At 45.6% G+C, this 27,404-nt stretch overlaps 1 protein-coding gene across 9 annotated transcripts in view; it reads left to right on the top strand.

Moving 5' to 3' along the window:
- The window catches only part of HDAC5 (histone deacetylase 5), a 962,367-nt gene that overhangs the window by 518,972 nt on the left and 415,991 nt on the right, over positions 1–27,404 (top strand). For all 9 annotated transcript variants that reach the window (XM_069237853.1, XM_069237857.1, XM_069237855.1 and 6 more), the window contains 2 exons: positions 1,277–1,408; positions 5,741–5,853. In XM_069237853.1, the coding sequence (XP_069093954.1) occupies positions 1,277–1,408; positions 5,741–5,853 (245 nt within the window). The remainder of the gene's footprint in view (positions 1–1,276; positions 1,409–5,740; positions 5,854–27,404) is intronic.

Genomic DNA, 27,404 nt, shown 5'->3' with positions numbered 1-27,404 from the left:
CTCATTTATCAATACTTCAACATCAGGCAAATAAAGGCATCATTTTATCAAAATACTCAACATGAAAATCATCTAGACTAGTGTAAGGAAAGAGGCTCCAGATAAACACCATTCAGCCCACATCATTCCAGTGCAGGCAGTATAATACTGGGAGCAAAACTAGACACACAAGAATAAAATGCGCTCCCTTTAGAGGAGGGACTTGATTCTATCCTGAAGAGGTTTAATTCCCTTCAACTAAAATATCACTCAGTCATGCTCCACATTCTTTTCAGTCCTTATGACATATTACATTTTCATAGCCCTATACACTCAACTCACTATAAAACTATGGAGTGGGGACTGAAGACCAATTGAGCCAGTGCTCAAAGTACTGGGAAGTTACGTTTGGTCCAAGTCTAGCCCCTTTGCTATGTCAGTATAGATTGTGCTAGTGGAGGTGTCTGCTGGAACAATGCCCTTTCTGTCAGGAAGTCTCCAGGAACTGGTAACATATACATCTGGTCCATGAATTCATTTTGTTTTGGTATCTAAATTTGATGCAGGACTAGGAGGTGATATTCATAGAGGTGAATTGACTATCACCAGATCCTTGTACATCTTTAAGCAGTAGGTGTTCTGCAATGGACATTCTGCCAATTCCAGTTCTTTTACCCTCTACAGTCACAAATCAGGTTTACAGTTTTCCTTTGTTAAGGTAAGGTACGCCATTAGGCTAGTATACTTTACATAAAAAAATAACGAAAGGAGGAAGAGTCTCAGAAAGGCAAGGGATGTACATACAAAGTCACCTGAATTAGAAGGTAGGTATAAATAAGTGGATTGTTCAAGTATTTCTTGAAGGAGGCTGACGTATGTCTTGTTTTGAGTATGATAGGGCTAGTACTGAAATGTGACTCCTAAAATCATATACTGTAATTTCTGAGTTGTAAATCGGCATCTGCCTGACATCCGGGTACTATTGCTTACCGTGCGGAGTAGAGAAGGGAAACTACTCTCCACATGTGCGCATGTGCACACAGTCAAATTGTCACAGATTTGTTGATAGTGAAACACTGTCATTTGAGGGTTTCTCTTTCTTTTTTGCATGCACACATGCCCCGCCAATCCAAGTGCAGACTCAGAGGCGTACAGGCAACTCAGCCATTCAAACACTGATCTCCCTTCCCCAACCACACACTCACTGCAGTACACACCTCCCTTTTCTCAGCGCACAAACACATACTTTCAGATATAGGACTATGATTTTCATTAATACATTGTTTTTATTTTTCAGCTTCGGAACCCAATTTGAAAGTTCGCTCACGGTTAAAACAGAAGGTGGCAGAGAGAAGAAGCAGTCCCCTGCTGCGGCGGAAGGATGGGACTGTCATTAGCACTTTCAAAAAGAGAGCAATTGAGATCTCAGGTAACATCCCACTCCTATTAGTTATTTAGGATGGTGAAACAGCACAAGACCGGCACATAATACAGGGGGGAATGTAGGAAAGACTGGAGCTCTACTTGATACCTATGAAATAAGTCTTTTTAGCTCAAATGGTTTTGTATACATCATTATGAATAGATTTTCGAAAGAAACATAAGAAAAATAATGTCTCTGCCTATTAATCTTCCCTTTCTGTCATTCTGTGTGTGTCAGATCGCCCTGATTGTCGCCTTCCACGTACATATCTTTCTGAGGAAAGCTAGTAATAGTCAACCTCCCACTTGCATATCCTTAACTGGTCAGTTCTATTTTCAGCACCCAAATGGAGAATTTACTGTTCGTTAAATCAGTTGTTGACATGTTCTCTTACGTATAGCTCTCTTCTTGCCTGACCCATCTGAAGCAATTCAACACCCATCTCCCTCCTACATTCACTACCGCCTGCTCACTTGTAGAATCTCTTCCTGTTTGAACCCTTTGCTGGTGGAATTCCAGACTCTCTTTTCCTTAACGTAACCTTGCTGTGGAAAATCTCTCTCCTTCACCATCCCCACCACATGAAAGTGCACTCCTGCCTGCCATCATCCTTGGTGGGAGATCCCCTTAAGTCCTGTTGATAGTACCAGGTTGAGGAAACTTCAAGCTCTATAATGAAAATGGCTATAATAGATGGGAACCAGGAGGTGGGGAGTGGGTGTAATTAGGAAGGGGAGGGGGCAGTCAGGACTTGCATTAGCCTCCAGTCAAAAATTGCTCACTTCTCTCCCCACACCTTTTACAACTGCCTCTGTGCATCAACTGCTTTTTTACCTTGTTCACCTAGATGTTTACATGTATTTTATTTCTGTTTCGTGTATTGCATTAGATATTGTGAATGGTTCTCTGTATAAGCTGTATGTGAGGATGAAAGGGGTGGCATGCAATACATGTACTGAAAATGCACACATATTTCAGTGGTAATGTGATTCCAGAGCAAGGAAACAAAGGAGACTTGGCAGGAAGGCAGCTACTGAAGAGAATGAGTTCACAAAAGTGATATTAATACATAATTTAAACAGAATTTACCTGGCAGTCAGCAACAGATTTGAAAGGTTTTTGGAATATAGGGGAAATAATAATACTATGAGTGCAAATGTTACAGCAGCCTTGTGGGCAAGACAGAAATGGAAACACTATATGGGTCTTGCTGTTCCTGAAATACCATGCAGTTCTGTCAGCATTTGGCTTCCCTGTGAGTATATGCTAGTTAGGGGATTGCTCAGCCACCGTTTTCCCAGCTTTTAGCAAGCCTTATGGATGGTGGGTACACAGCGGAATGAAAAGAGATTGCAATCTTTATACATAGTTTCTTTTTACGAAAACAATTCTTTAGAATTCCTTCTTCTACTCACAAGCCTCTCCCCTTGCCTGCCCACTGTTAACAGATCAAAAATAAACACTATGGCGTTCCTCACATGCCACTTCACTCTCTCCGCAATGCAATCCACTACTTCCCTCCTCATATGCAGGTCTTCTGGACAGAGAAAGGACTTCATGGACAAATTCTCAGGTTTCCTCACCACCTCATCCATTTGGCACATCTACACCATCATCTTCGATGACTCAGAACTCAAGCATAAAAATATAAGTGGCACTGACTTCAACCTCATTAACACACGCAACCTTATACTTCAGGTCACTCAACCTTCAAACTTCAAAGTCCGACTCCTCACCTTCTCATTATCATCAACCATCGAATTGAAACAAATCTGGCCTCCTTGGTCAGCATCCAACAAATACACCAAGATCAAGTAAAAATAGAACAGCAAACCTTCAAGTACTGCAAAGACATTTCCATCGACAACCTAAAGCTCAGACTCATCTCTCATCCTACCACACCCACATCCGGCAATAACACTCTTCTAACTAACGATAATGAATTTCTGGACTTCTGTGTCAGCACCCACATGCTATCTAAAACATGTAAGAATGCCATGGTAATTCAAAGACCCTTTCAATAACAAATGGTCCATGCTCAGACAGAAGCAGGATGGAATAAAAACATGACCTCATGCTTCTCAAGTCCTGCCAGGCAACGTGCAAACTACTCAACTCATTTGCCTAAACTAATTCCTTTATTAGCTATTAAAGGGAGATGCCAATAGAAAGAGAATACTCTTCCAGGCAATCAAGCACTGCACCAACCACCTGCTTTTCCCCCAGTCTCCCATTGCACATACAAGTGTAGTGTCTTCAATCTGTTCTGTGAAAAATTGCAAAAGATCCAACTGCACACAGACAGAAGGTCTCCTTCTGACACCCACCCCTCCATGCTGCATCCTGTAACAGTCCTCCTTCAGAACGTTGTTTCTCACAGATCTCACCTACATACTAAACTCCCTCAAAGCCAACTCCTTTGAAGATGTCTTTCACTTGCCCTTCATTAAAGCCCTCTCCAGAGAAGTTATTTCGTCAGTCTACTTGCCATAAATGCTTCCCTCATTCAGGGCATTTCCTAGAAGCTGTCAATACAGGCCAGTTCTTGCCACTTCTACAGAAACCCACACTAAACACGAATGATCCTGCTTACTACTGGTCCATCTTCCAAGATCATATGGCTTTTCTGAGAGTAAGGTAATTGAAAAAACTGTCTCTGCACTACAAGATCAAAGCAGTGCCAACCATCTTCTGCCTATCAACCGGCCTTAATGCAAAGCTGCTGCACAGATATTGCTGCATAACACATCATAGACAATGCTCTCCTGACCACAGATAAAGATGACCCTTGTCTCTGGTTTTGCTAAACGTCTTAGCCACCTTCAACATCGTTGATCATCTCACCCTCTTACACATCCTGAAGTCTCAAATGGTGTTCACTGGGAATGCCCAGTGCTGGTTATCCTACCTATCCAACCCACACATGTTTATTCACATGAACCATGTTGTCTCCAGTCACCTTTAAAATGTACGTGGAGCCGCTTAGAAATGTACTTACCAAGAACAGCATCAACCGTCATCAGTACATTAATGACAGGCAACTCTGCTTGATAGTATCCTCCACTTCAGACATCAAATGACTCCTACACCATCTGCACCTCATCCAGACCTGGACATCTAGTATCAACCAGAAGTTCATTGTTACTAAGACAGAATTCCTACTGTTTGCCATAAAGAAAAAAAGTAACATCTAAACCAAATCTGCCTCATGACCTAGATGAATTTGAAACTCAACTTTTCTTCCAGTGGCAATTCACTTGTATTATCCTTGGTCACCAGCCTACCACTCCAGGAGCCCATTGCCTAGAAAATCAGGACTTTCCTGCAGAAAGTTAAACTATTCTTCCCACAAATGTACCTCAGAACTGCTCGTACTCTTGTATGCCCCATCAGAGGACCTAATGGGATATGACCACCTCACCCTACCCTGATTCCCTGCTAGCCTGAACCATCTTCAAATGCTAGCTTTAGTGTCTACAGAACCATCACAACTGTCATCCCCACTGAGTGGGCTGGCAATCTCATCAACTTTTGTGCCTAGCAGCACACCCGCAGCCAAAACACCATCAGACTGGAGACAAAGATGGCCATGAAGGAAACAGGCATTAGGCCTTCTCAGTATAATAAACCAGGATTGGAACAACCCTTGTTACCCTGATGACAGACCTCTTTAAACAGCACTATTTCATAGTGAAGTAACAGTCACCTCAACTGTTAGAACCCAAATTTCTCTCCAGTCACTCATTACTTTAACTTTGCCTTTGATGGTGCGCTTCTCTGTGTATTTGACTGAAACTGCCACCTGTGGTTATAAAGCCATTGCTTTAAGGTTTGGCTTGTTTATGGACAATGTCAGAGGTTAAGGAATCCAAGTATGGTGTCCAAGAACGGTTAGTCTACGTTTTCCAATAATTTTCTTAGTTTAATACAGTTGATTGGAGTCACAGTGAATATTACCATTGCCTGTCTAGTCCTCTCATGAGAAAAATTATCAAGAAAGTGTCATCTTAGGAGCAGATTGGAATGTGTCTTCATAGATCTTAGGAAAGGTGTAGTAGAGGGAAACAAATTGGCGTTCTGGGGATACAGCTTAATGCAGGTTGATGAAGCATAGGAGTGTCTTAGTTCCTCCAAATTATGACCAGAGCCTCAAACAACAAAGGGGCGTGAGATGGCAAAGGAGACAAAAAGGTTGTTTTTAACTGTATACAGGAGGAGCAAAATTATGTATTTGGAGCAACCAGTCAAGCTTTTGGGTCTTTGTCTCAACTATTTTTACTCTGAGTAGCTTGGGGAATGTGATTCACTTAGGCTTCATTGTCTGGATGTGTTTTTTAGTGTCGTCGGTATGTAATAGTGCTCCTGGATCTGGCCCCAGCTCGCCAAACAGTTCCAACTGCACCATTGCGGAAAATGGCTTCACTGGCTCAGTCCCCAACATTCACAGCGAGGTAAGATTGTCTCCTTCCACTCTAGACCCCTGTGTAGTCTTGTTGTTTCATGAATCCATTTTATAATCACATTCTTTGCATAATTCGGCCATCCACTAATGGGGCTCAAAATAATTATTTTGTACTTTTGAACAAAGAGTTCTCAACAATGGAGATATATTGAATGACCCACTGTGACATCCTTATGAAATCTATTATACCTCACAATGTAAGTGTAATTCTGGCTGTTTCCACCATGAGGTTTGGAAGAACAGGTAACATCAGAGCCCATCTCAGTTCCCCAAGTGGTTCCTGTGTCAGGGCATCATTACGGTCAAAGTCTTCAGGTAAGTGAAAGAAAAAGCACAAGAAAAGTAAGCGGGGATTTGCATCTTCCTGCCGGTCTCTATCTCCAGAGAGGGCACGGGGACGCCAACGCGCCTACCAATTTCGCCCTTAATCTCCATCTGAGTTTGGTCCCAACACAATCTGAATTTCCAGTCCCATCTGCGATGTTGCAGCATGCAGAGACCTTCAGAGAGGCTATGCTGCATCTGTTTGGGACTTTACTGGCTCCCTCTGGCACACCTTCAGGCACCAAGGATCAGCAGGGATCTCCAGTAAGACAGGTCCATCCTTGGCACTGTCTGTGCCCCGAGTTCAGCACCGGGTTTGGTGCAGGCTCCGATCCCATCCCCTAAGCTGTTTTTTGTCAAATCATTGCTTAGTCCATTGATGCGGGGTGAGGATGCACAGCCCATTGTGCTATCTGACTCTGAACTGAATCTACCACAACCTTGACTAAAGTGACGCCAAGCGCTGACCGGTGAGCAGTCACTCTGCAACTCTTGAGACTCTGATGCTTTGCCCTTACCACATGGTAGGGCTACACTGTAACACACTATGGGCCAGATGTACGAAATTGCAATTTTGCATTTCTTAAATACTGACCTCATCAAAATCGCCATTTAAGAAATGCAAAATGGTATGTACAAAGATACCGACTTCCTAATTCCTAGGAAATCGGTTTTAAGAAATCCCATTGCATTTGAGTCAATGGGCCGGTTTTGCATTTCCTAAATAGCAACTTTTTTTTTAAAAAAGAAATCGCTATTCAAGAAATGCAAAAACAGGGATGACATTGGGGAAAAAGGCCCCCCTTGGTGCACCCAAAAAATAGAGGTGCCCTTGGGAAGCACACATATTCTTAAGGGGCATGTGTGTGCTCTACTGCAAAAAAAAAAAAAAAGCACCTTGGGAAACTTTTTTAAATTGCACCTGGTTGCCACCAACTTCATGTCGGTGGTAATTGCATCTCCAAAATGCCCAAATCACATATTGGAAATGCATGGTACATCAGAATAGGAAATGCAAATAGGAAATCCCTATTCTTGCTTCCTATTCTGGGAATCACAAATTGCGATTTCTTAAAAGACTTTGAGCATTAGAAAAGCCCAGTTTGCATTTCTTAACGACCTGAAATACTGAACCTGACCATTAAGAAATGCAAACAGGCTTGTACATCTGTCCCCATGTTCCGCAGTATGACAAGGAAGATTGGTATGACGTGCTTCAGAATGTCAGTGGGCTGGACACTTCACATGTTAGTGGCCTTGTGTCTACCACAAAGGAAATCACTTCTTTCACTGTGGTTATACGACAAGCGGCTGAAGTTTTGTATTTACGACTACCAGCCATGGAGGTGAAAATAAATGTACTGACGAATGTTTTGCCACCCGGTCAGGCTCCCACAGAGCTACTATTACCATTGAGTGGGACCCATATTGCACTCTTTTATCATTTATCAGATTCGGAGATTAAGATTACAAGTGTTCTCCTGCAGATTCATTTGCATGAACAAAACCAGTTGTTAAAACGCTACAAAGACCCAGCCAAAAGGAAGGTTAATCATCTGTGGATTGTGCCAGGCAGTACAGGGAAGGGGAGAGACTAGGCAGGACACTAGCATGATTGCTTTGGAGGGACAGGTATAGGTCAAGTAGTAGCCAAATAGAAGGGGGTTGAGGAAATGTATATACAGATAACAAGGAGATAATAAATGAATTTGTACAATATTACATATATGTGTAGGAAGTTGGCTCTGTATATACTGTTTCAAAGTAAGAAATAGTGTGCACAGAGTCCAAGGTTTCCCTTTGGAGGTAAGATAGTGGCAAAATTAGATAATTCTAATGCTATATTTTGTGGTAGTGTGGTCGAGCAGTAGGCTTATCAGAGGGTAGTGTTAAGCATTGTTGTACACACACAGGCAATAAATGAGGAACACGCACTCAAAGACTTACTCAGGCCAATAGGTTTTTATATAGAAAAATATATTTTCTTAATTTATTTTTAGAACCACAAGTTCAAGATTCGAAGTAAATACATAAAATGCAAGGTACTCCACACAGGTAAGTTAGGAACTTTGAATTAGAGCAATAACATATACAGTTTTTGTTAAAATGGCAATAAGCTATTTTAAAAGTAGACACAGTGCAAAAATCCTGGGGGAGGTAAGTAATGGTTAGATTGTGAGGTAAGCAAGACACTTACAAGTCTCAGTTCCTGGGCATAGGCAGCCCACCGTTGGGGGTTCAAGGCAACCCCAAAGTTACCACACCAGCAGCTCAAGGCCAGTCAGGTGCAGAGGTCAAAGAGGTGCCCAAAACACATAGGCGCCTATGGAGAACAGGGGTGCTCCGGTTCCAGTCTGCCAGCAGGTAAGTACCCGCGTCCTCAGGAGCAGACAAGGGGGATTTTGTAGAGCACGGGGGGGGGACACAAGTAGGCACCCAAAACACACCCTAAGCGGCACAGGGGCGGCCGGGTGCAGTGTGCAAAGCAGGCGTCAGGTTTTAGATAGGAAACAATGGAGGGACCCGGGGGTCACTCTAGCGGTGCAGGCAGGCACGTGGGGGTGGGGGGCTTCTCTGGACAGCCACCACCTGGGCTAGGCAGAGGGTCGCCTGGGGGTCACTCTTGCACTGAGGTTCTGTTCCTTCAGGTCCTGGGGGCTGCGGGTGCAGTGCTTGGTCCAGGCGTCGGTCCCTTGTTACAGGCAGTCACGGTCAGGGGGAGCCTCTGGATTCTCTCTGCAGGCGTCGCTGTGGAGGTCCAGGGGGTCGTCTCGGGTTTCTCACGGGGTCGCAGTCGCTGGGGGGTCCTCCCTGTGGTGTTGGTTCTCTGGATCTCGAGCCGGGGGCGTTGGGTGCAGAGTGTGAAGTCTCACGCTTCCGGTGGGAAGGGTGAGTTCTTTGAAAGTTGCTTCTTTGTTGCAAAGATGTTGGTGTTTTTGAGCAGAGCCGCTGCTCACGGGAGTTTCTTGGTCCTGGGGGTCAGGGCCGTCCTCTGAGGCTTCAGAGGTCGCTGGTCCCTGTTGGATGCGTCGCTGGTTGCAGGTTTTCGACTCTGGAGACAGGCCGGTAGGGCTGGGGCCAGACCAGTTGTCGTCGTCCGTCGTCTCTGCAGGCTTGTAGGTCAGCAGTCCTTCTTTGTAGTTCAGGTTGAGGAATCTGATTTCCTGGGTTCTGGGGTGTGCCTAAATACTAGATCTAGGGGTGTGTTTAGGTCTGGGAGGGCAGTAGCCAATGGCTACTGTCCTGGAGGGTGGCTACACCCTCTTTGTGCCTCCTCCCTGAGGGGAGGGGGCACATCCCTAATCCTATTGGGGGAATCCTCCAAAACTAAGATGGAGGATTGTTAAAGGCAGGGGTCACCTCAGCTCATGGCACCTTAGGGGCTGTCCTGACTGGTGGGTTACTCCTCCTTGTTTTTCTCATTATTACTCCGGCCTTGCCTCCAAAAGTGGGGGCAGTGGCCGGTGGGGCGGTCATCTCCACTAGTTGGGATGCCCTGGGGTGCTGTTACAAAAGGGGTGAGACTTTGAGTCTCACTGCCAGGTGTTACAGTTCCTGCAAGGGGGAGATGTGAAGCACCTCCACCCAGTGCAGGCTTTGTTCCTGGCCACAGAGTGACAAAGGCACTCTCCCCATGCGGCAAGCAACTTGTCTGGTTGTGGCAGGCTGGCAGAAACTGGTCAGCCCCACACTAGAAGTCGGATTGGTATTCAGGGGTGCCTCTGGGTGCATGTTACAATAAATTGCACACTAGCGTCACTGTGCATTTATTGTGCTGAGAAGTTTGATACCAAACTTCCCAGATTTCAGTGTAGCCATTATGGAATTGTGAAGTTCGTGTTTGACAAACTCCCAGACCATATACTCTTATGGCTACCCTGCACTTACAATGTCTAAGGTTTTGCTTAGACACTGTAGGGGCATAGTGCTCATGCACACATGTCCTCACCTGTGGTATAGTGCACCCTGCCTTAAGGCTGTAAGGCCTGCTAGAGAGGTGACTTACCTATGCCACAGGCAGTATGAGGTTGGCATGGCTCTCTGAGGGGAGTGCCAAGTCAACTTAGTCATTTTCTCCCCACCAGCACACACAAGCTGTGAGGCAGTGTGGACTTGCTGAGTAAGGGGTTCCCAGGGTGGCATAAGACATGCTGCAGCCCTTAGGGACCTTCCCTGGTATCAGTGCCCTTCGTACCAGGGGTACCACTTACAAGGGACTTATCTGAGTGCAAGGGCTCTGCCAATTGTGGAAGCGAATGTACAGTTTAGGGAAAGAACACTGGTGCTGGGGCCTGGTTATCAGGGTCCCAGTACACTTTCAATCAAAACTAAGCATCAGCAAAGGCAAAAGGTTAGGGGGTAACCATGCCAAGGAGGCATTTCCTTACAATATGCCTGTACGCCTCACACCGGTCAGAGTCTCAAGGGAACATAGCTGAATATTTCCACAAAATAGTACTAGTGTAGCTCAAGTACTATCATCAACAGTTTTTGAGTCACCCGATTGTAATGGAGGATATAACGGAAAAAATAGGCTCAATAGCAGGGGTTGGTGGGTGTTAGTCCTGGGCTCTAACGGTATAAAGATTGATTCCTACAAGGCATACAAGCACATCCTATCCCCTATACCTTCTGGAAGTCTATGCTGAGGCCCTGCATGATTATGAGAGCATGCTGGCCAAGGTTATTGCAACTAAGCTATCTCTGTTGCTGAAGGGTATGGTATCCCTCATGCACTTGGAAGTCCTACTATGCAGGGTGTTAGCTGTAATTAATCAGATAAATGACATAACCAGAACTGTGGTTACCCTTCTTCACGCCGAAAAAGTGTTTGGTTCCTTAGAAAGGCCATTTTCGATGGAACATTTTATGCAATGCTATCTATATACAGCCTGCCTTCTTAGGCTTGATACGGTTGCTCTAGGTCTGACCTATAGCTGGGGTTTATGCTAACAGTGTGACTTCTCACCCCTTTCAAATAGATGGAGGAACAACACAGGGATGCTCCTATGTCCTCTATACTGTTTATGTTTGACATAGAATAGACCCATTGGCTAGATGACTACAAGAGAAACACTTGCACAGTGGACTATATTTGCGTAGTGGGCAACTATTATTGTGCATGTATGCAGACGATATGTTGTTGAAAAGTTAATGTGCAACCCTTGATAAGAAAAAATATTTGTTTGGAAGATATTCAGGAATTTCCATAAACTGGAACAAGTCAGAACTATTTCCCATAAAGACAGTACAATGAGCTGTGAGCTAGAATACCCCCAAGAAGAGGACCAGCGTTTCTATTAGGTATTTGGGAGTAATTGTACATAGGACTCCAAAAGAGTTGTCTAGTTGAGTTATGGTCCCTTAATGGATAAACTATTGCAGTGAGTAGATACCTGGCATATACTCCCATTGTCACTGGCAGGCAGGATCGCTTTAAATAAAATGATTATCATTCTGAAACTCTTGTATTTCTTTAGAAATATTCCCATATCTTTAAATAAGCAATTTTGTATGATCCTGCCACGTTATAGGTTAAATTGATATGGATAGATGGCCCAGCATAGATTGCCTTTTAATAGGATGATGCTCACCCATGATGTTTTTTCTTTTAATCTTTTTATTAAGGTTTTCTAATTTTGACAATAGAATGACATGTTAAATGTTGAATAACGCAGTGTGCAATTGACATAGTGATGACGTGATATTGACAATTTAGTACAATTGTCATTTAGCAACAATAAAAAAGGCGATTTGTCTATGGTACGTAGTAATCAGCAGGATATTATGTATTGCATAGTACTAGTGCCTAATTCCGAAATTGGAACATATGTTCACATTGCATATATTCCCATTGCGAATGGGATGTGTATATGGCAACCCATTTAGCAACAAGTAAGGAAAGGCAGGTCGTGATGGAGAGTATAGTTGACATTGGAAACAGAATTATACATTCTGATAAACTTCCATTAATAAAACCCCAACAGAACATCTCAACAGACCCCACTGCTTTTCTGCCTGCCACTATTCCCATCTATTGTTCTATCCGGCACTGTGGAAGTCAGAGCTGTGGCATGTTGTTTTCTCATGACCACAACCGAGTCTGGAGTTGGGTCTGTGCGTAGGAAGGCCGAATCTTGGTTGGGAGGTCGAAACTTTTTCCTGAAGTCTTGATGGTGCAGGCTTGATCGATGACGGGGTCAAGAATAGATCCACTGCAGGTTCTAAGTGACCTGGAACCAGGGGTAACAAAGGTTGTGAGACTGACCTATGTTATAAAGTTTCATAGATGACAGATGTCGTCGGTGTTGATGTTGACATTGGTATGTTTAATTTGTTTGGACCTCTGACTAATACTTTGTGAAATGTAGAAGTATCATCCACCGATGAGATGCGTTGAGGTGGAGAGTCGGGGAGAGTTGGGGAATATCTCCCTGTGCTTGTGGAGGAAGAATCAGTGCTATGCCTGGGACGAGACCTATAATGGTGTCGATGGTGTGAGCATCTTGGAGCTGTAGGTGAGTGTTGCGTATGTTGATTGTGTCTGAAGTGATGTCTAGAATGGCGCCTTGAAGGAGAATGAGATCTGGTTCTCGCAGGGGAAGTTGCTGGTGGTGGTGGAGTCAGCTGTGGGGGAGGAAGGACATCGCAGCCAAAACTGGCCTACAACCTCAATACCAACAAGGTGGTTTTAAGAGCACATATAGAGGCCAGTAGCCCAGAGGTAGAGGGAAATATCAAACACCTAAAGAAGCCTCACAACACAGTAAACAGTGACTTGTTACATTCCCTTCCACTCCACACCTCCCCTGTGGGAGGGAGACTGCAAAAGTTTCACACTAATTGGCAAAACATTACCACAGACAATTGTGTATTATCAATTATCCGCAATGGCTATTGCCTAGAATTGATACAAACTCCACCAAAACCACTCAAACTATCCACAGAACACATCAGTCTGTAACAGGAAGAAGTCAAATCTCTATTACTCAAACAAGCAATAGAACCCTTGCCACAAAATCAAGTAGGGATGGGAGTTTACTCACTGTATTTCGTCATTCCCAAAAAGGATGGCACCCTCAGGCCAATATTAGATCTCAGGACCCTCAATCTTTACATCCTGTCAGAACACTTTCACATGGTAACTCTCCAGGATGTTATCCCACTACTTCAAAAACACCTTTTCATGGCAATATTCGACCTCAAGGATGCGTATTTTCATATACCCATCCATCCGGCGCACAGAAAATATCTCAGGTTGTCATTCAAGGAAAGCACTAGCAGTTCAAAGTGTTACTGTAGGAAGTTGGCTATTTGAAGTATTTCAAAGTAAGAAATAGCATGCACAGAGTCCAAGGGTTCCCTTTAGAGGTAAGATAGTGGCAAAAAGAGATAATTCTAATGCTCTATTTTGTGTTAGTGTGGTCGAGCAGTAGGCTTATCAGAGGGTAGTGTTAAGCATTTGTTGTACACACACAGGCAATAAATGAGGAACACACACTCAAAAGACAATTCCAGGCCAATAGGTTTTTATATAGAAAAATATATTTTCTTAGTTTATTTTAAGAACCACAGGTTCAAGATTTACAAGTAATACTTCAAATGAAAGGTATTTCACTCAGGTATCATAGGAACTTTGAATCAACACAATATCATGTACAGTTTTAGCAAAAATGACAATAAGCTATTTTAAAACTAGACACATTGCAATTTTCAACAGTTCCTGGGGGAAGTAAGTATTGGTTAGTTTTGCAGGTAAGTAAAACACCTACAGGGCTCAAAGTTGGGTCCAAAGTAGCCCACCGTTGGGGGTTCAGGGCAACCCCAAAGTTACCACACCAGCAGCTCAGGGCCGGTCAGGTGCAGAGGTCAAAGTGGTGCCCAAAACGCATAGACTTCGATGGAGAAGGGGGTTCCCTGGTTCCAGTCTGCCAGCAGATAAGTACCCGCGACTTCGGAGGGCAGACCAGGGGGGTTTTGTAGGGCACCGGGGGGGACACAAGTAAGCAAAGAAAGTACACCCTCAGCGGCACGGGGCGGCCGGGTGCAGTGTGCAAACAGGTGTCAGGTTCGCAATAGGTTTCAATGGGAGACCCAGGGGTCTCTTCAGCGATGCAGGCAGGCAAGGGGGGGGGGCTTCTTGGGGTAGCCACCACCTGGGCAAGGGAGAGGGCCACCTGGGGGTCGCTTTTGCACTGGAGGTCGGATCCTTCAGGTCATGGGGGCTGCGGGTGCAGTGTCTTCACCAGGCGTCAGGTTCTTTGAAGCAGGCAGTCGCGGTCAGGGGGAGCCTCTGGATTCCCTTTGCAGGCGTCGCTGTGGGGGCTCAGGGGGGTCAACTCTGGCTACTCACAGGGTCGCAGTCACCGGGGAGTCCTCCCTGTAGTGTTGATTCTCCGCAGGTCGAGCCGGGGGCGTCTGGTGCAGAGTGGAAAGTCTCACACTTCCGGCGGGAAACGTGTGGTCTTTAAAAGTTGCTTCTTTGTTGCAAAGTTGCAGTCTTTGTGGAACAGGACTGCTGTCCTCTGGACTTCTTGGTCCTTTTAGATGCAGGGTAGTGCTCTGAGGCTTCAGAGGTCGCTGGACCCTGGGGGACGCGTCGCTGTTGCAGTTTTTCTCGGAATGGGGAGACAGGCCGGTAGGGCTGGGGCCAAAGCAGTTGGTGTCTCCGTCTTCTCTGCAGGGCTTCAGGTCAGCAGTCCTTCTTCGTCTTCAGGTTGCAGGAATCTATCTTGCTGGGTTCTGGGGGGCCCCTAAATACTCAATTTATGGGTGTGTTTAGGCCTGGGGGGTTAGTAGCCAATGGCTACAAGCCCTGAGGGTGGCTACTCCTTCTTTGTGCCTCCTCCTTGAGGGGAGGGGGGCACATCCCTAATCCTATTGGGGGAATCCTCCATCTGCAAGATGGAGGATTTCTAAAAGTCAGAGTCACCTCAGCTCAGGACACCTTAGGGGTTGTCCTGACTGGCCAGTGACTCCTCCTTGTTTTTCTCATTATCTCCTCTGGCCTTGCCGCCAAAAGTGGGGCCGTGGCTGAAGGGGGCGGGCATCTCCACTAGCTGGGATGCCCTGTGGCGCTGTAACAAAGGGGCACCGCCAGGTGTTACAGTTCCTGCAGGGGGAGGTGAGAAGCACCTCCACCCAGTACAGGCTTTGTTCCTGGTCACACAGTGACAGAGGCACTCTCCCCATGTGGCCAGCAACATGTCTGGTGTGTGGCAGGCTGGCAAAACTAGTCAGCCCACACTGGAAGTCGGGTATGTTTTCGGGGGGCATCTCTAAGATGCCCTCTGGGGTGTATTTCGCAATAAAATGTACACTGCCAACAGTGTGCATTTATTGTGCTGAGAAGTTTGATACCAAACTTTCCAGTTTTCAGTGTAGCCATTATGGTGCTGTGGAGTTCGTGCATGACAGACTCCCAGACCATATACTCTTATGGCTACCCTGCACTTACAACGTCTAAGGTTTTGCTTAGACACTGTAGGGGCATAGTGCTCATGCACCTATGCCGTCACCTATGGTATAGTGCACCCTTCCTTATGGCTGGAAGGCCTGCTAGAGGGGTGACTTATCTATGCCATGGGCAGTGTGAGGTTGGCATGGCACCCTGAGGGGAGTACCATGTCGACTTAGTCATTTTCTCTCCACCAGCACACACAAGCTGGCAAGCAGTGTGTCTATGCTGAGTGAGGGCCCCCCAGGGTTGCATAAGACATGCTGCAGCCCTTCGAGACCTTCCCTGACATCAGGGCCCTTGGCACCAGGGGTACCAGTTACAAGGGACTTACCTGGATGCCAGGGTGTGCCAGTTGTGGAGACAAATTTACAGTTTTAGGGAAAGAACACTGGTGCTGGGGCCTGGTTAGCAGGCCTCCGCACACTTTCAAATCATAACTTGGCATCAGCAAAGGCAAAAAGTCAGGGGGTAACCATGCCAAGGAGGCATTTCCTTACAGTTACCCTTTGGAATAACAGCAGCTCCAAGGGTATTCACAAAGTGCCTAGGGGTAGTCGCAGCCTACCTAAGAAGACCGCATATACATGTCTTTCCATATCTAGACGATTGGCTGATAAAATCAAACAGTGAGACGCAGTGTCAAAACCATGCGCATTATGTAATACAAACCCTGCACACACTAGGGTTCTCAATAAATTACCAAAAGTCGCAACTACAACCTGCGCAAATACAACAGTATTTAGGGGCAATACTAAATACTCAAAAAGCGCTAGCAAGTCCAAATACGCAAAGAATACAAGCATTCCAAAATATAATTGCACAGATACAGACAGGTCAACAGTACACTGTCAGATTTGTCATGAAAATGTTAGGAATAATGGCATCATGTATTGCAATTGTTCCACATGCAAAACTAAACATGCGGCCCTTACAACAGTGCCTGCACAACAATGATCACAGGCACAGGGGCAACTTCAAGATCTAGTGTTGATAAACCGCCAAACATACATGTCCGTTCAGTGGTGGAATCCCACAAATCTAAACAAAGGGCGGCCATTTCAAGACCCTGTGCCTCAGACCATAATTACAACAGATGCATCAATGATTGGCTGGGGAGCTCACCTCAACAATCACAACATCCAAGGACAATGGGATGCCCAACACAAAAAGCTACACATAAATCACTTAGAGTTGTTAGCTGTGTTCCTAGCACTCAAAGCTTTTCAGCCTCTTCTCACTCACAAGAATGTCCTGATCAAAACAGACACCATGACCACTGTGTATTACCTAAACAAGCAGGGAGGGACACATTCATCCCTACTCTCCCTCCTAGCTAAAAAAATTGGGAAATGGGCAATACACAACCACATTCACCTGGTAGCACAATACATTCCAGGGATACACAAACAATTGGCAGATGTTCTCAGCAGAAATCATCAACAAACACACGAGTGGGAGATTCACCCTCAAGTACTTCAAAAATACTTTCAACAGTGGGGATCACCAAACATAGATCTGTTTGCCACAAGCGAAAACTCAAAATGCTTAAACTTCGCATCCAGACACCCACATCCCCTATCCAAGGTCAATGCTCTATGGATCAATTGGTCAGGGATATTTGCTTACGCTTTTCCCCCTCTCCCACTCATTCCATTTCTAGTCAACAAATTGTGTCAAAACACACTCAATATGATACTCATAGCACCAACGTGGGCACGTCAACCGTGGTACACAACATTGTTAGACCTGTCAGTAGTACCACACTCCAAGCTCCCAAACAGACCAAACCTGTTGACACAAAACAAAGGGCAGATCAGGCACCCAAATCCCAACATACTCAGTCTGGCGATTCTGCTCCTGAGGTCATAGAATTTGGGTAGCTACAACTACCATCAGAATGTATGGAAGTGATTAAGCAAGCAATAAAACCCACTAATAGACAGTGTTATGCTAACAAATGGAAAAGATTTGTATATTACTGTCAATCTAAACAGATTGCCCCTCTTACAGCATCAATACAAGATATTGTAGGCTATTTACTTAATTTACAAAATCAAATTTAGCATTCTCTTCCATAAAAATACATCTTACTGCAATTTCCGTGTATTAGCAAAATGTACAGCACAGCTCTTTATTTAGAGTTCCTGTTATCAAAGCCTTCATGGAAGGCTTAAAACACATCATTCCACCCAGGACACCTCCAGTTCCTTCTTGGAATTTAAACATAGTGCTTACGTGACTTATGGACCTACCATTTGAACCTATGCACTCATGTCAAATGCAATTCTTAACATGGAAGGTTGCCTTCCTAGTTGCAAATACATAATTGCATAGAGTCAGTGAAATTCAAGCTATCAGTATTGAAGAACCATTCATACAAGTACACAAACATAAAGTTGTACTACGAACTAACCCTAAATTTCTTCTAAAAGTGGTATCACCTTTTCATATTAATCAAACAGTGGAACTACCAGTCTTCTTCCCCCAGCCAGTTTCTGTGGCAGAAAGAGCTCTACATACATTAGACATTAAAATAGCACTAATGTACTATATAGATAGAACAGAACCATTCAGAAAAACTAACCAGCTGTTTGTAGCCTTTCAAAAACCTCATACTGGTAACTCCATTTCAAAACAAGGATTAGCAAGATGGATAGTAAGATGCATCCAAACATCCTCGGAGTGTTACGAGTTGTTTTTCTTCGAAGATGTCTTTTCGAGTTACGAGATCGAGGGACTCCTCCCATTTCTGCTCCATTGCGTATGGGCGTCGACTCCATCCTAGATTGTTTTCTTTCCGCCATCGGGTTCAGACGTGTTCCTCTTCGCTCCGTGTTTCGGTTCGGAAAGATAGTTAAATCTCAGAAAATTTGACGGTATTGTTTCGGTATCGGGTTAGTTAACGCAGATCGACACCGAATTCAAGAATTCCGGTAGCCCTTTGGGGCTTCTACCCCCCGGCGGGGCCTGGTCGGCCCGACCGCGTGCATCTTCAAGGCTCATGGAACGGACCCCATTCCGCCTCTGCCCCGAATGCCATAACAAGTATCCATACACAGATCAACATCTGGTCTGTAATTTGTGTTTGTCCCCCGAACACAAAGAGGATACTTGCGAGGCCTGTCGGGCATTTCGGTCAAGAAAACGCTACGGGACCGGCGAGCACGAAGGCTTCAAATGGTGTCGGCGCCGTCAGGACACCACGACATCGAGGAGGAAGAGACTTTCTCCATTGCTGACTCAGACTCGGACGAGCCCGAAACAGAGCAGACGCCAAAAACCGTGAGTAAAACAGCCCTGGCCAAAACTCACGCAAAAATCATGAAGGCCCAGGGGACGCCACCGCCGGCAGGCCATGGCTTAACCCGTAAAATCAGTGACCGTCCATCGGCACCGAAAAAGGGCACACACGTGTCGGAGTCATCCGACTCCGGTCGAGATACCGGCACAAAACATACTCGACACCGAGACCCTGGTTCCGACCAAACTCGACATCGAGATACCGGCACCGAGATAAGTCGGCACCGAGAGATCGGAACACCGAAACCGAAAAAAGTGGCTTCGGAGCCGAAAAAGACTGTAGAAAAGGTTTCGGTACCAAAACATCCAGCTTCGGAGCCGAAAACAAGTTCCTACACCGAGGAACAAGGCCTTTCAGCACAACTTCATGGCCATAAATTTGGACAAGAGCTAGAAGCAGGGGAGCCAGATTATACAAAAAGAAGGCTCCATATTCAAAAGGATACAGGGAAAATAAGAACTTTCCCTCCTATAAGGATGAAAAGGAAACTTGCTTTCCAAGACAAAGAAAAACAATCACAAGCAACAGCGGCAAAAGCAGTAACTCCACCTCACTCTTCGCCACAACCATCACCACACCACTCGCCGCAACTGTCACCAATTGCAACACCCCCTATGATGCAATCTCCAACGCACACAGGGATGAGCCAGGATGACCCAGATGCATGGGATCTCTATGATGCGCCTGTATCAGACAATAGTCCTGACGGCTACCTAGCAAGGCCATCACCACCTGAAGAGAGTACTGCCTACACGCAGGTGGTGTCCAGAGCAGCGGCTTTTCACAATGTGGCACTGCACGCTGAACCCATTGAGGATGACTTTTTATTTAATACTTTGTCGTCGACACACAGTCAGTATCAAAGTCTCCCGATGTTACCAGGGATTCTGAAACACGCAAAACAAGTATTTCAAGAACCCGTCAAAGGCAGAGCCATCACACCTAGGGTGGAGAAAAAGTACAAGCCTCCCCCTACAGACCCTGTGTACATCACACAACAACTGACACCTGACTCAGTAGCAGTGGGCGCAGCACGAAAAAGGGCTAATTCACACACCTCTGGAGATGCACCACCACCGACAAAGAAAGTCGAAAGTTTGATGCAGCGGGAAAGAGAATTGCAGCACTTGCCTTTCAAGAAAAGGACAAGCAGCCACAGGCAAAGGTGGCAAGACAAACAACTCCACCACCATCAATGCACACATCACTGGTAGCCACTCCACCACTGATGCAATCCCCGATTCATACTGCAATGAGTCAAGATGATCCCGATGCATGGGACCTTTATGATGCTCCTGTATCAGATAACAGCCCAGACTGTTACCCTGCGAGGCCGTCGCCACCTGAAGACAGTACATCCTACACGCAGGTGGTCTCAAGGGCAGCTGCGTTTCATAACGTCACCTTGCATTCAGAACCAATTGAGGATGACCTTTTGTTTAATACACTCTCCTCCACTCATAGCCAATACCAAAGCTTACCTATGCTCCCGGGAATGCTAAAACATTCCAAACAAATATTTCAGGATCCTGTAAAAGGCAGAGCCATAACTCCAAGGGTGGAGAAGAAGTACAAGCCACCACCAACAGACCCTGTTTATATTACACAGCAATTAACACCAGATTCTGTGGTTGTTGGGGCAGCTCGCAAGAGAGCAAACTCTCATACCTCGGGAGATGCACCACCTCCAGACAAGGAGAGTCGCAAATTCGATGCTGCGGGTAAAAGAGTTGCAGCAAACCAATGGCGCATTGCCAATTCACAAGCTTTATTGTCAAGATATGACAGAGCTCATTGGGATGAAATGCAGCACTTCATAGAACATCTGCCCAAGGAGTTCCAAAAGCGTGCACAACAAGTGGTGGAAGAGGGCCAAAGTATCTCAAACAACCAGATACGATCGGCAATGGATGCAGCGGACACACCTGAAAGAACTGTGAATACAGCGGTCACTATTCGGAGACACGCATGGCTACGCACCTCCGGGTTTAAACCAGAGATCCAACAGGCTGTGCTTAATATGCCTTTTAATGGACAGCAGTTGTTTGGGCCGGAGGTGGACACAGCTATAGAGAAGCTGAAGAAGGACACGGATACGGCCAAGGCCATGGGCGCGCTCTACTCCCCACAGAGCAGAGGCACATTTAGAAGACACAATTTAGAGGGAGGTTTCGGGCCCAAAGCACAGAACCCTCAATCTCACAAACCAGACCCACATACCAGGGCCAGTATCAAAGAGGAGGCTTTCGGGGACAATACAGAGGCGGACAATTCCCTAAAACTAGGGGAAAGTTCCAAAGACCCCTCAAACTAAACAGTGACTTCACTGTCACAAATCCCCAACACATAACACCAGTGGGGGGGAGACTCACAGATTATTCCCAGAATTGGGAGGAAATAACAACAGACTCGTGGGTCCTAGCCATTATCCAACATGGTTATTGCATAGAATTCCTACAATTACCACCAAATGTGCCTCCAAGAACACACAACATGTCCAAACAGCACTTAGATCTATTACAAATAGAAGTTCAAGCGTTGTTACAAAAAGACGCAATAGAACTTGTACCCAACCATCAAAAAGGAACAGGTGTTTATTCCCTGTATTTTCTAATACCCAAAAAAGACAAAACTCTGAGACCCATCTTAGATCTCAGAACACTATGGGGGTCATTCTGACCCTGGCGGTCACCAACAGGCTGGCGGTGCTTCCTGGGCCATTCTGACCGCGGCGGTAAAGCCGCGGTCAGAAAAGGGGAACCGGCGGTTTCCCGCCGGCTTTCCCCTGGCCCAGGGAATCTCAGCGCCGCCATGGGGATTCAGACCCCCTTCCCGCCATCCCGTTCCTGGCGGTTTTTACCGCCAGGAACAGGATGGCGGGAACGGGTGTCGTGGGGCCCCTGGGGGCCCCTGCACTGCCCATGCCATTGGCATGGGCAGTGCAGGGGCCCCCTAACAGGGCCCCATAATGATTTTCAGTGTCTGCTTTGCAGACACTGAAAATCGCGATGGGTGCCACTGCACCCGTCGCACCCCAGCAACTCCGCCGGCTCCATCGTTGCTGGGTCTTTCCCGCTGGGCCGGCGGGCGGCCTTTTGGTGGTCACCCGCCGGCCCAGCGGGAAAGCCAGAATGGCCGCCACGGTCTTTTGACCGCGGTGCGGTCATTCGGCGGTTCCCGCCAGGCGGGCGGCTACCGCCACCCGCCGCGGTTGGAATGACCGCCTAAATCTTTACATCAAATCAGATCACTTTCACATGGTGACACTTCAAGACGTAATCCCCTTGCTCAAACAACAAGACTACATGTCAACTTTAGATCTCAAGGATGCGTACTTCCATATACCCATACGTTCAATGGCATGTGTAGCTCCAGATACACATGCTGTGCACATCCCGCCATCTGGTGTTGGGCTCGGAGTGTTACAAGTTGTTTTTCTTCGAAGAAGTCTTTTTGAGTCACGAGATCGAGGGACTTCTCCCATTTCGGCTCCATTGCGCATGGGCGTCGACTCCATCTTAGATTGTTTTTTTTTCCGCCATCGGGTTCGGACGTGTTCCTTTTCGCTCCGGGTTTCGGGTCGGAAAGTTAGTTAGAATCTCGGAAAAATCGTCGGTATTGTTTGTGTTCGGTATCGGGTTAGTTATAACAGATCGACACCGAATTTTGAAGAGATCCGGTGGCCCTTCGGGGTTTTTTCGATCCCCCCGTCGGGGCCTGGTCGGCCCGGCCACGTGTTTCTTCAAGGCTGATGGAACGGACCCCATTCCGCTTCTGCCCAAAATGTCATAACAAGTATCCATATACAGATCAGCATCTGGTCTGTAAATTGTGTCTGTCTCCAGAGCACAAGGAGGATACCTGTGAAGCCTGTCGAGCATTTCGGTCGAGGAAGACATTAAGAGACCGAAGAGCAAGAAGACTGCAGATGGCTTTGGCGCCGACAGGACAAGGGCGTTTCGAGGAGGAAGAAGAAACCTTCTCCATCCATGAATCGGACTCGGACGAGCTCGATCCCGAAGAAACGCGAAAACCGTGAGTAAGGCATCGAAACATAAAACTCACGAGAAGACAACAAAAGCCCAGGGGACGCCACCGCCAACAGGCCATGGCTTAACCCGAAAAATAGGTGACCGATCATCGGCACCGAAAAAGGGCATGCATGTGGCGAAGTCATCCGACTCCGGTCGAGATACCGCCACACAGCAATCTCGGGCCCGAGACAGCGGCTCCGAACAGATTCGGCACCGAGACAGTGGCACCGAAATGGTTCGGCACCGAGACACCACGACGCCGAAAATAAAGAAGGTTGCCTCGGAGCCCAAAAAGGCGACCGAAAAGATTTCGATTCCGAAACATCCAGCCTCAGAACCGAAAACAGGTTCCTACACAGAGGAACAGGGATTGTCCTCCCAGATGCAAGGACATAAGTTCAGAGAGGAACTTGAATCTGTTGAGCCAGACTACACTCAAAGAAGGCTCCACATTCAAAAAGACACAGGGAAGATAAGCACTCTTCCCCCAATTAAGATGAAAAGAAGACTTGCCTTTCAAGAAAAAGACAAGCAGCCACAGGCAAAGGTGGTAAGACAAACAACTCCACCACCATCTCCACCACCATCAATGCACACATCACCGGTAGCCACTCCACCACTGATGCAATCCCCGACTCATACTGCAATGAGTCAAGATGATCCTGATGCATGGGACCTTTATGATGCTCCTGTATCAGATAACAGCCCAGACTGTTACCCTACGAGGCCGTCGCCACCTGAAGACAGTACATCCTACACACAGGTGGTCTCAAGGGCAGCTGCGTTTCATAACGTCACCTTGCATTCAGAACCAATTGAGGATGACTTTTTGTTTAATACACTCTCCTCCACTCATAGCCAATACCAAAGCTTACCTATGCTCCCGGGAATGCTAAAACATTCAAAACAAATATTTCAGGATCCTGTTAAAGGCAGAGGCATAACTCCAATGGTGGAAAAAAAGTACAAGCCACCACCAACAGACCCTGTTTATATTACGCAGCAATTAACACCAGATTCTGTGGTTGTTGGGGCAGCTCGCAAGAGAGCAAACTCTCATACCTCGGGAGATGCACCACCTCCAGACAAGGAGAGTCGCAAATTCGATGCTGCGGGTAAAAGAGTTGCAGCACAAGCAGCAAACCAATGGCGTATTGCCAATTCACAAGCATTTTTGGCAAGATACGATAGAGCTCATTGGGACAAAATGCAGCATTTCATAGAACACTTACCCAAAGAGTTCCAGAAAAGGGCACAACAAGTGGTAGATGAAGGACAAAGTATCTCCAATAATCAGATACGGTCATCAATGGACGCAGCAGATACAGCTGCAAGGACAGTAAATACTGCAATAACGATAAGGAGACACGCATGGTTGCGTACGTCAGGATTCAAGCCGGAAATACAATAAGCTGTGCTGAATATGCCCTTTAATGAACAGCAGTTGTTTGGGCCGAAAGTCGACACTGCTATTGAAAAACTCAAAAAAGATACTGATACCGCAAAAGCCATGGGCGCACTCTACTCCCCACAAAGCAGAGGCACATTTCGCAAAACACCATTTAGGGGAGGGTTTCGAGGTCAACCTACAGAGGCCACAACCTCACAAGCAAGGCCCACTTATCAAAGCCAATATCAGCGGGGAGTTTTCGGGGGCAATATAGAGGGGCACAATTCCAAAAAAATAGAGGGAAGTTCCAAAGCCCCAAAACCCCTCAAAACAAGCAGTGACTTCCAAGTCACACATCCCCAACACAACACCTGTGGGGGGGGAGACTAAGCCAATTTTACAAACATTGGGAGGAGATAACAACAGACACTTGGGTACTGGCAATTATCCAGCATGGTTATTGCATAGAATTTCTCAAATTCCCTCCAAACGTACCACCGAAAACACACAATATGTCAAAACAACATATAAATCTTCTAGGACTAGAAGTTCAGGCATTACTACTAAAAGAAGCAATAGAATTAGTACCAGAACACCAGAAAGGAACAGGAGTTTACTCTCTGTACTTTCTCATACCCAAAAAAGACAAGACTCTGAGACCTATATTAGATCTCCGAACATTAAATACCTACATCAAATCAGATCACTTTCACATGGTGACATTACAAGACGTAATCCCACTACTCAAACAACAAGACTACATGACAACACTAGACCTAAAGGATGCATATTTCCATATACTGATACATCCTTCACACAGAAAGTACTTAAGGTTTGTATTCCAAGGGATACATTACCAATTCAAGGTGTTGCCATTTGGAATAACAACTGCGCCAAGAGTTTTTACAAAGTGCCTAGCAGTCGTAGCTGCACATATCAGAAGGCAGCAAATACATGTGTTCCCGTACCTAGACGATTGGTTAATCAAAACCAACACGCTAGAAAGGTGTTCACAACACACAGAGTATGTCATAGAAACCCTCCACAAACTAGGTTTCACAATCAACTACACAAAGTCACACCTTCTGCCGTGTCAAACACAGCAATACTTAGGGGCGACAATCAACACAGCAAAAGGGATTGCCACTCCAAGTCCACAAAGAGTTCAGGCATTTCACAATGTAATACAGGCCATGTATCCAAATAAAAAAAAAACAAGTCAAAATGGTGATGAAACTCTTAGGCATGATGTCCTCATGCATAGCCATTGTCCCAAACGCAAGGTTGCACATGCGGCCCTTACAACAGTGCCTAGCATCACAGTGGTCACAGGCACAGGGTCAAATTCTAGATCTGGTGTTGGTAGACCGCCAAACATACACCTCGCTTCAATGGTGGAACAGTATAAATTTAAACCAAGGGCGGCCTTTCCAAGACCCAGTGCCACAATATGTAATAACGACAGATGCCTCCATGATAGGGTGGGGAGCACACCTCAATCAATACAGCATCCAAGGACAATGGGATACTCACCAAAAACAGTTTCACATAAATCACTTAGAACTATTGGCAGTATTTCTAGCGCTGAAAGCATTTCAACCCATAATAAGCTACAAACACATTCTTGTCAAAACAGACAACATGACAACGATGTATTACCTAAACAAACAGGGAGGCACACACTCAACACAGTTGTGTCTCGTGGCACAGAGAATATGGCATTGGGCGATTCACAACCACATTCGCCTAATAGCACAATTTATTCCAGGAATTCAGAATCAGTTAGCAAACAATCTCTCTCGGGATCACCAACAGATCCACGAATGGGAGATTCACCCCCAAATACTGAATACTTACTTCCAGAGTTGGGGAACACCACAAATAGATCTATTTGCAACAAAGGAAAACGCAAAATGCCAAAACTTCGCATCCAGGTACCCACAAGATCAGTCTCAGGGCAATGCGTTATGGATGAGTTGGTCAAGGATATTTGCTTACGTTTTTCCCCCTCTCCCACTCCTTCCTTATCTAGTAAACAAGCTGAGTCAAAACAAACTCAAACTCATACTAATAGCACCAACATGGGCAAGGCAACCTTGGTACACAACACTACTAGACCTCTCAGTAGTGCCTCATGTCAAACTACCAAACATACCAGATCTGTTAACGCAACACAAACAACAGATCAGACACCCAAATCCAGCATTGCTGAATCTAGCAATCTGGCTCCTGAAGTCCTAGAGTTCGGACACTTAGACCTTACACATGAATGTATGGAGGTCATAAAACAAGCTAGGAAACCTACCACTAGACATTGCTATGCAAATAAGTGGAAAAGATTTGTTTATTACTGCCATAATAATCAAATTCAACCCTTACACGCATCTGCCAAAGACATCGTAGGATACTTACTACATTTGCAAAAATCAAAGCTAGCGTTTTCTTCCATTAAAATACATCTTACAGCAATTTCAGCTTACCTGCAAATTACGCACTCAACTTCTCTATTTAGAATACCAGTCATAAAAGCATTTATGGAAGGTCTAAAGAGAATTATACCACCAAGAACACCACCAGTTCCTTCATGGAACCTCAACATTGTCTTAACACGACTCATGGGTCCACCTTTTGAGCCCATGCACTTGTGTGAAATGCAATACTTAACATGGAAAGTTGAATTTTTTATTGCCATCACATCTTTAAGAAGAGTGAGTGAAATTCAAGCATTTACCATACAAGAACCATTTATTCAAATACACAAGCATAAAGTAGTTCTACGAACAAATCCAAAATTTTTACCAAAAGTCATATCACCGTTCCACTTAAATCAAACAGTAGAATTACCAGTGTTCTTCCCACAGCCAGATTCTTAGCTGAAAGAGCACTGCATACATTAGACATCAAAAGAGCGTTAATGTACTACATTGACAGAACAAAACTAATTCGCAAAACAAAACAATGATTTATTGCTTTCCAAAAACCTCATACAGGGAATCCAATTTCTAAACAGGGCATTGCTAGATGGATAGTT

The sequence above is a fragment of the Pleurodeles waltl genome, chromosome 6 (genome assembly GCF_031143425.1).
Source record: "Pleurodeles waltl isolate 20211129_DDA chromosome 6, aPleWal1.hap1.20221129, whole genome shotgun sequence".
In the NCBI taxonomy this organism is placed as follows: domain Eukaryota; kingdom Metazoa; phylum Chordata; class Amphibia; order Caudata; family Salamandridae; genus Pleurodeles; species Pleurodeles waltl.
This window is presented reverse-complemented; position numbering and strand designations above follow the sequence as displayed.